The following is a 10,000-nucleotide window of genomic DNA, read 5'->3' as shown; positions in this document are numbered from 1 at the left end:
ACACACACACACACACACACACACACACACACACACACACACACACACACACACACACACACACACACACAGAGTATGTTAGTGAACAATAACATCTCTGTCAAAGGTATCCAGGCTAGTGGTGAGACAGGAATACTAATCAATGCTCATTACATTTAACCCCTCATCCAATCACTGCCATTAAACATTCTGCCTCATCCAATCAGAAGGTCAGTAGTGGACATGGGGCTGTGGGCGGTACTGTGACCTGTCTTCATTAGGCCATGTGTCCTCCATCACCCATTCACAAAAGACATGTATTATATTGAAACAACCAAAAAGCAAGTTGCTGATGAATGTCTTCATCCTGAAACTATTCTGGCACACTGACCTTGAAGGTAGCTGCAGTAGTCTAGTTTTACACTTCTGTTTACCCTGGTTCTATTTTCCTCCATAGATTCCCAGGGATACCCTCTCTCGCCCTGGGGGTGCTGGCTTTGAAATAAGAGAGGGGCGGGATGGGGACGTTAGGAGAGAATTTGAGAATGGGAAGCAAGGGTGAGAGGGGTGCAGCTGCATGGCATCTTAAACCCTGCTCTCCCTCTTGTATCTTCTTCTCCTCCAATTGTTTCACTCCTCTCCTCCTCCCCTCTTCTGTTTTTCATTCTTCGATCAGAATAACAGAGTTGTTATGTCTGGTCCCAAACCAACCCCTGACCCTATCCCAAGTAGATCTAAAACAACACATATTCCCAGATAACCTGCTGAGAAAATAAACATTAAATAATGACTCAAATAATGTCTTCTAATAGTCTTCTGTGTATAATTAAATAATGTAGACAGAAAGTTAGTCCAGCAGATCCATCCAGTGTGTCCCTCCTCCACTGTCTCCCAGTACTGTACATCCCAGTCCTACTCTGTGATCCCTCCAGGCCTCCATCTGGCCTGGCTGAGGCTGGCCTGCCCTGGGTCTGTTATTAACTAATTAGATCCCATGCCCTATTCTCAGACATTACTATATGGAACCATGACACACACACACACACAAACAGTATTGTCTGTCAGAGGTCATTGGGGGTGCTGGGGACTGGGTGACTTCCATTGCTCCACAACAGGATATGAGACCTCTAAATATCTCCAGATATACAAAGTCTTTGTGAGAGGGAGATAACAGGACTCAATGAACTCTTCACTGTGAAGCTGGGCAAAACTTACTCACCCATCAAGGGCCTATTCATAGACAGACAGACAGAGAGGGGGGGGGGCAGTTGTGTGCTAGAAATTCTATCAACATGAGTCAGTCAGTATCATGCCATTCAATTTCACAATGTTTGATCATTTTCTGTGTGTGTGTGTGTGTGTGTGTGTGTGTGTGTGTGTGTGTGTGTGTGTGTGTGTGTGTGTGTGTGTGTGTGTGTGTGTGTGTGTGTGTGTGTGTGTGTGTGTGTGTGTGTGTGTGTGTGTGTGTGTGTGTGTGTACTTAAGGTACCAGGCTACAGTAGCTTTTTTGAATAACCCTCAGCATCAGTCTGCCTGTCCATTCCTTCTCAGCCTCACAGGGTCTGGCAAAGTTTAATATCCCAAACTGTCTAACCCCTCTGTCCTATCACTATGCTTACGATAGTCTTTTCTGTTGCGATGGTAATGGTCATTTCACACTCTGGTGCTGATTGTTTACATGAGGAGTATTCCATGAACTTTCCCAGGATTCCATAGGACACAGTACACACACACAATATCCAGGGAACGTGCACACAACAAATATTTACACCTGTTTTAAATTAAAATTAGTGAGAGCTGACCTTCTGACCCCACAGTAACAGTCAGTACTCGGCCGTGGAAAAAGTGGAACACTCACACGCCTGGAATGTCAAACAATCCAGAGAAAAGAGTTCTCAAGACCATCTGACACTGGGCAGGATGAGGCCTGGGTCTCTTAAAGGTTCTGTTGTTATACTGGGTAACACTTTGTGTAGATAGTCCATCTGTGAAGCATTTATAGATGAACTATCGATAACATTTCAAATAACTATCTACTTACCCTAGCCCTAACCCTAACTTTTACCCTAACCCTTATTCTAAACCTAACCCTAACCTTAGCAAGCAGGTGCTTATCAACAGATAGTTTGTTGATAGTATAACCATCTGTAGAGCATCTACAGATGGACTATCCAGACTATCCAAGTACAGTGTGACCCTATGCTGCTGTGAAATAACACAGATCAACAGCTTGTACTGCATCCACACATATTTTCACCCAAAATACGTATATGGGCCTGAGGGGGGCAGAGAGAGGGAATGTGGTATATGCCTTTTTATCTAAACTCAGATTGCAGCGGTTTTACAGTGGGGAGAATTACGAAACAGAAATCTTGATATTTACAGTTGGTGTATTTTCTTTATGCTTCTATTGATATTCATTAGCAAATGAATAGTACTAGTATCAGAGACATACAGCAGTTATTGAACTACACACACACACACACACACACACACACACACACACACACACACACACACACACACACACACACACACACACACACACACACACACACACACACACACTAGGGGCATATTGAATGTGTGTGTGTGTGTGTGTGTGTGTGTGTGTGTGTGTGTGTGTGTGTGTGTGTGTGTGTGTGTGTGTGTGTGTGTGTGTGTGTGTGTGTGTGTGTGTGTGTGTGTGTGTGTGTGTGTGTGTGTGTGCGTGTGTGTGTGTGCATTGCACCCTTCGGTATTATTGAACTCAAACTGCTGCATTGATCAAGGTTTTCTGTTGGACTGCTGGGGAAGAGGAAAGTTGCAGTTGTGTTACTTTTGGCTGTTTAAAATTAACCAGACATTAAGCATCATGGAAAAGTATTGAGGCGATTGTCGAGGTTTGACATAGACCTACGCAAGATGGGGGGGTGGGGCATGCAGCTCTTCCAGACTCAGAGAGGTCACGTTAGGCCACACAATGTCCTGGGAATTATGGTCCCTTTTTAAAAACTCTGTATTCTGGCCTGACTCCCAGAGCTGAGAGAAAATACACTTATCATCCCTCTGGAGACAGGACGTCAGCGACTCTGCTGGCTGTTTGTGTGTGTGTGTATGTGTGTGTGTGTGCTGGACTTAAATGGTAAAATGAGTAGGAGATTAGGTTTCTGATCTGGCCGATGGCTGATTGGAGGTGTAGAGCGTGAATATCCCTGTCACTCGTTTAGTGAGTCTCCATCTCCCTCCATTTCTCCATCTGTCTGTCTTTCTGTCTGGCTTTAGGCTGGAATGCTCTGGGACTGAATGTGTCGCTTTAAAAAAATCCTAAATAAGAAAGAGAGAGCAAGAGAAGAAACAGAAAGAGAGAGCAAGAGAAGAAACAGAAAGAGAGAGACAGAGAGAGAGTAACGGGCGGTGGGATTGTTTGTGTTTGTCTCACTCGGACTTCGACACTCAGGGTTTCTTCAGTTTGAGGACAGGAGAGAAGAGAGGAAGAGAGGAGAGCCATAGGGAAGTCTTCTAGCTGCGTGGGATATCGACACAGGACATCCCAGTACGGAGTGATCGGATGGTTGGATTCCTAGAGAGAAGAGAGAGGAAAGATGGCCTTTTTATCCTGTTCTGTGGATACCTACCTGTTCTCTGGTCCTGAGTATTACTTGTGAGGTGTACCTGTTATCTTGTGCATAGCAACCTGTGTGTTTATACAATGGAGGTGGTTCTGCTGCATCTGGAGGATGTGGTGTTCACACGTCAGAGTCTGCTGTGGACCTTCACCTCCTCAGCTCTCAGACACCTCCGTGCACTGCACCTCACACACACACACAGGTGTGTGCCCAGGCCACTGTACCAGGTAGGATACACCTCTCTGTCACACACATAGGTGTGTGCCGTGCATTGAAACATATACATTGTGTGAGAGGAGGGGTTGAAATATGCACTCAAGGGAATTATGCAGTAAACCTGATTCTGTTGCTGATGAAGAGGTTAGAACAGAGGGGACTCTAAACTGGGGCACTAATACAGTACAATATTATTATATACAGTAAGTTACAAGGGGTTAAATGAAGGGCAGAATGAGAGGGGTAAAGTGATTAACAGTGACTTGGAGTGTAAGTAACAAAGTGTATGATAAATGCCATAGGGTTAAATCTGAAGTAGGAGACAGAATCCGGCATTGTGGGCAATCTTTTACTGTGATGGGGAAGGTGGGTTGCATGTAGTGAGAGAACCAGGTTTTCGCATTCACTCACATAGTATGAACATGGACTGGAATACAGCCACATTCATACTTTCATACACTGTAAAACCATGAAACGTGACACGTTTATAACGTAAACGTCAGTGTTTAAAACTTAAGCATTAGTCATTTAGATTCGCCAGTAAGTGTTCTCGTCTTGAACACAGGCGTTTAGAATGCAAGGTTAAATATGATGGTCAGCTTCATATCCTGAAAGTTCATGATAGTTCAGGTTTTAAACATTAGTGCCTACTTTCCCATCGTACTGTTTAGAGTGCATTTGGTCAGTAGAAATTGATTTGACTTTCCGTGTCTTTAATTCAGATCAGTGTTATGAATGTCTGTCACCGTCCTGAGCTACATTTCAGTACAACTGAACAGAAAAAAAAAATATTTTAAATCGCATGGTGTTGTTGTTAATACAACAATTTCATTTAGGTGTGCGGTTTCTCTCGAGAAATCAAATAATTCACAACAAAACTTAAGTCAAGAACCATGTGGGAGGAAGTTGTAGTTTTCATTCAACCTCGTTCAGTGCAGAAAAGTGGTAATTAACTACAATGACCGTTGCGCCTGTTTTTCAGGGTCAGACAGAGATGAATACACTTAACCCTGTTAGCTTAGAGACACACATACCGCATGGGAGAGAGGGAAATGCAGTTCCTGAAAGTATGCCTAATCTACTTTAAATAACTAGTGAAATGATTTCATCAGACAGCTCTGCAGCATACTTAGCCAGGCTAGCCTAGCTAACTAGGATGACTACAGCTAGTACAGTATGGGGAGTAACGTTGTCTCGCTGATACTGCTTCATCAGAGATGAGACGATGACTTTAAGGAATGCAAAATAGTCATAAAATAAAAACTAAATAATATACACAACTGAATTATTGTACTATTTTATAGTAATTTTCTGTTTTTCTATTGATGTCTACCCATTGTGGACTTGACAGAGACAATTATTATTTAAAAAATGATCATTTTTATTATTATAATTTGTTAATAATCTAACTGAAACTGAACTGACCTTAAAAAAGCACTAATCCCTCGGCAGTTTAAAAAAAGTGTTACAACGAATAAACATGTTCTGGTGTTTATAATCTAAACACTGTGACAAGTTTTCATTGAAATTCTAAATGCCTTGACGAGTTTAAAAAGTGTTACAGGCCTCCCGAGTGGCACAGCGGTCTAAGGCACTGTATCGCAGTGTTGCCGCGTCACTATGGCCTGGGGTTTGATCCCAGGCTGTGTCATTACTAGCTGTGACCACCAGGAGTCCCCTAGGGCAATGCACAATTGGCCCATTGCGCTCTAGCAACTCCTTGTGGCAGTCTGGGTGCCAGTAGTCTGACTCTAGGCGTCAGTTGAATAGTGTTTCCTATGACACATTTGTGCAGCTGGCTTCCGGGTAAGAAGCGTGGTTTGGTGGGTCATGTTTCGGAGGATGCATGACTCGACCTTTGCCTCTCCCGAGCTCGTTGGTGAGTTGCAGCGATGAGACAAGATCATAATGACGAAAACAAAAGGGGAAAACAGTGTTACAGAAAAAGTGTTTTAGTTTTGTGCTCAGATCCTAAACAGTTGGTTTTACAGTTTATCACGTCACCTATGACCCATATTTGGGGACAGTATGTGTGTGTGTGTGTGTGTGTGTGTGTGTGTGTGTGTGTGTGTGTGTGTGTGTGTGTGTGTGTGTGTGTGTGTGTGTGTGTGTGTGTGTGTGTGTGTGTGTGTGTGTGTGTGTGTGTGTGTGAGACCAGCTCTGACGCAGCATAATTGATCATTGTTATTTGTTCCACCATGTCTGAATCTGCACACGGTGCTCTCAGAGAGCAATTAGTCTTTCTGTCTCATTCCACCTGCCCCATGTGCAGTTGACACTGTCAGGCCCCACCTGACCAGCTCATAGAGGGATCACAGAGCTACTAAGGCTGTTGTCATGGCAACGGGCAGAAGAGGGACTGACACATACAGCAACATACACACTCTAATAAATTCTCACACGCTCCCACACACACACACACAAACACACACACACACGCTCACACACAAACACACACACACACACATACCCATACACACGCTCACACAGTCATACACAAACACACCTGCTAGAGGATGGAAATATCCTGTATCAGTTGTAAGGATGGATCAGACATACAGAACCTCTCACCAAAAAGGAACTGTAATACTGTATCTGGCTCAGACAGGACTGCTTGTCTTTGGAAAACGGGGAGTGAAGGAGAAAGAGAAAGAAAGAGAAGGGGATTATATCTGCCTCACAAATACATTCCACAACCAGTCTGGAGCTGATTTTCACCTTCCCCCTCCTCTCTGCTCTCCTCTTTTCCTCCTCTCCTCCTTCTCCCTCCCCTGTGTGTTTTGATCCAGCAGGTATTTCCTGAGTAGACCCCTCCCTCCCCCTCCACTTCTCTGACCCAATAGGTCTGCTTTCCTTTCTCTTGTTCAAGGGGAAACTCCTGCCTCTCCTACTATCTCTCTCCTACTATTCTCTCATTTTCTCTCTCATGGAGTATGAGTGTTTGCAATCATGTGTGTATACTAACCAGAACCAGAACAAATATCAGGCCAAACTGTCCCTCTCAGCACTGCCTGGACTGCGCAAAAATGCAAATGCTTTCCGTTTGAGTTATATTAGGTTTTATTTTCATCTTGTGCGTGCATGCGTGCGTGTGTGTGTGCGTGTGTGTGTGTGTGAGTGAGTGTGTGCCAGCGTGCGTGAGCCATGGATTCATGATGACAGTAGATTAATGTCTGTGAAATAATTTCACTGACACACACACACACTGGCATGCACACACACACATAGACGCTTCTGGAGAAGGCACCCCTGTGTTCACACATTCCTACATCAGGCTGGGAAAATGTCAACTCAACAACATTCAGTCACACATTCTCGCTGGGAAATGCCTCTTTAAAGCTACAGGCTGGTTCAAGACCCTGCCGTTGGGTTGTGGTGTGATGTGTTAAGCCCTAAGCAGAGGTTTAGCGTTACTGTTCTCCTCCTCCCCCACCTCCTTCTTCACCTCCTCCTCTACCCCTCTCCTACTCATCCGACGAACCTCACTGTGAAAGGCAGGATGTCCTGGGGAGGTAGGGAGGAACAAATAGAGAAATGCAGGATATAGCAGACCCAGGTGGCCATTTCTTCCTCTGTATCATAGTACCCGCAAAACACCAGTCTCAACGTCTCCGGGATGCTGGCCTTCTAGGCAGAGTTGCAAAGAAAAAGCCATATCTCAGACTGGCCAATAAAAATAAAAGATTAAGGTGGGCAAAAGAACACAGACACTGGACAAAGGAACTCTGCCTAGAAGGCCAGTATCCCGTAGTTGCCTCGCCACTGTTGACGTTGAGACTGGTGTTTTGCAGGTACAATTTAATGAAGCTGCCAGTTGAGGATTTCTGAGGCGTCTGTTTCTCAATCCAGACACTCTAATGTACTTGTCCTCTTGCTCAGTTGTGCACCGGGGCCTCCCACTCCTCTTTCTATTCTGATCAGAGCCAGTTTGCGCTGTTCTATGAAGGGAGTAGTACACAGCGTTGTACGAGATCTTCAGTTTCTTGGCAATTTCTCGCATGGAATAGCTTCAGAGGTTTCAGAAGAAAGTTCTTTGTTTCTGACCATTTTGAGCCTGTGATCGAACCCACAAATGCTGATACTCCAGATACTCAACTAGTCTAAAGAAGGCCAGTTTGATCAGTACAACAGTTTTCAGCTGTGTTAAAATAATTGCAAAAGGGTTTTCTAATGATCAATTAGCCTTTGAAATTGATAAACTTGGATTAGCGAACACAATGTGCCATTGGAACACAGGAGTGATGGTTGCTGATAATGGGCCTATGTAGATATTCCATTAAAAATCAGCCGTTTCCAGCTACAATAGTCATTTACAACATTAACAATATCTACACTGTATTTATCATCCATTTGATATGATTTTGGTGGACAAAAAATGTGCATTTTCTAAGTGACCCCAGACTTTTAAACTGTAGTGTATATTGCATTATACTCTATTTAATGGCAGCTATTTAGGGAAGACAAATGAACTCCCAAACTGTGTAACATTTAGACACAAGTCCAGAATCAGAATCTGCTGATCCATGACAAATCCAAATTCCTTCAATCCCTCATTCCCTATCCAACTGTAGGGGAATCTCAGCTCTATCCTCTGACACACAAACAGTATACTTGCGCCTCTGACTTTGTTCATTGAACTCTATCGCTTTCCTGCTTCAGCTGCCAGCTCTGTTCTCCAGCCAACTCCGGTGTTTTATGGGAGAAAATCTTTTTCCAGAACCAAACCATGGGAGATTCAGTTGTTTCTGCAGATGGAGAGAGGGAAGAGGTGGATTGAAGAGAGGCATGGAGAGGACATGGAGAGGAGAGAACAGGGATTCAATTCCCTATCTGTTCATAAGTTCTTTTGCTTTTCTGTAATTTTCTCATTTGTTTAACACTAGCCGGAGGTGTGTTTATGTTCTATATTCACACACACGTACACACACAAACACAGAAAACAACAGTTGAGCTGTGTGACTAGTTGGTGAAAGCCGTTTATAGTGTGTCCCATGGGAGCACAGCTTATTTGCATAGTACATCTGGAAAACATTTAGCGCTGCCTCATTTCTCGGTTTATCATGTGTGTGTGAACCTGAGGGACACATGTACTATACAGTAGGTGTGCATTGAGATAAACAGAGTGGCCAGATAATGATGGAAAATGTTATGTTCATCTATTTATCTTCTTGACGTTTTACCCAGAAGAAAGAAAGTCCATTAATATTTCTGTTACATTAGCTAGCAGCAGAGGCCTCTGGATCAGTTATTCCATAAACATAACATCCACTCATATTTCATGTTTTTTTAAGTTATACACAAGCCTCTTATGAGGAAATAGGGCAGCAGACTTTGTGCAGGGTTGGGTAGGTTACTTTCTACGAGACATTAAAAGGAGACAAAAAGGATCCATTAAATGCATTTGGTGTGTCATCATGGTGGTCTCTGACTTGTGGTCAGACTCGCTCAGGTGGAGGGAACTTAAACTGAAGCCTTTTTTCGATGCTGAATTTAATGTGATTGAGAAAAGAGAAAGGTCTCATATACACTACTGGTCAGAAGTTTTAGAACACCTACTCATTCAATTGTTTTTCTTTACTTTTACTTGTTTCTACATATGGAATCATGTAGTAGCAAAAAAGCTGTTAAACAAATCATCAAGCTGTCATCAAGGCAAAGGATGGCTATTTGAAGAATCTCAAATATAAATATATTTAGATTCGATTAACACTTTTTTGGATACTTCATGATTCCATATGTGTTATTTCATAGTGTTGATGTCTTCACTATTATTCTACAATGTAGAAAATTGTAAAAATTAAGAATAACCCTTGAATGAGTAGGTGTTCTAAAGCTTTTGGCCGGTAGTGTATATAACATGTTTTTTTCACAAACATACTTTCTGAATTCAAACGTAATCCAATAACTAATCATCTAATTTGAAAAAAATAGCTGTAACCTCATTAAAATATTTTTCCTGGTAACTTAACTGATTACAGTTTAGTTTTTTTGTACGCAGATTACATGTAATCCTCAACCCTGACTACATGTACCGTGTCTTCGGAAAGTATTCAGACTCCTTGACTTATTCCACATTTTGTTACGTTACAGCCTTATTCTAAAATGGATTAAATAAATAGAAATCCTCAGCAATCTACCCAGAATACCCCATAATGACAAAGCGAAAACACAAATACCTTATTTAAATAAGTATTCAG

The 10,000-nt window shown here is 42.8% G+C and overlaps 1 protein-coding gene across 15 annotated transcripts in view; it reads left to right on the top strand.

The window, feature by feature from the left end:
* Positions 1–10,000, top strand: part of LOC118396254 (FERM domain-containing protein 4A-like) — a 232,967-nt gene that overhangs the window by 95,274 nt on the left and 127,693 nt on the right. For 3 of the 15 annotated variants that reach the window (XM_052465809.1, XM_052465811.1, XM_052465810.1), the window contains exon 1: positions 3,155–3,814. The exons of 5 other annotated variants lie outside the window; for them this stretch is intronic. In XM_052465809.1, coding sequence (XP_052321769.1) covers positions 3,671–3,814 — 144 coding nt within the window. In that variant the 5' untranslated portion in view covers positions 3,155–3,670. Of the gene's footprint in view, positions 1–3,147; positions 3,815–10,000 lie in introns of those variants that run through there. 7 more of the 15 variants (XM_052465808.1, XM_052465807.1, XM_052465805.1 and 4 more) reach the window with 5 other exon arrangements.

Source organism: Oncorhynchus keta, chromosome 17 (genome assembly GCF_023373465.1).
Source record: "Oncorhynchus keta strain PuntledgeMale-10-30-2019 chromosome 17, Oket_V2, whole genome shotgun sequence".
NCBI classification, from domain to species: domain Eukaryota; kingdom Metazoa; phylum Chordata; class Actinopteri; order Salmoniformes; family Salmonidae; genus Oncorhynchus; species Oncorhynchus keta.
This window is presented reverse-complemented; position numbering and strand designations above follow the sequence as displayed.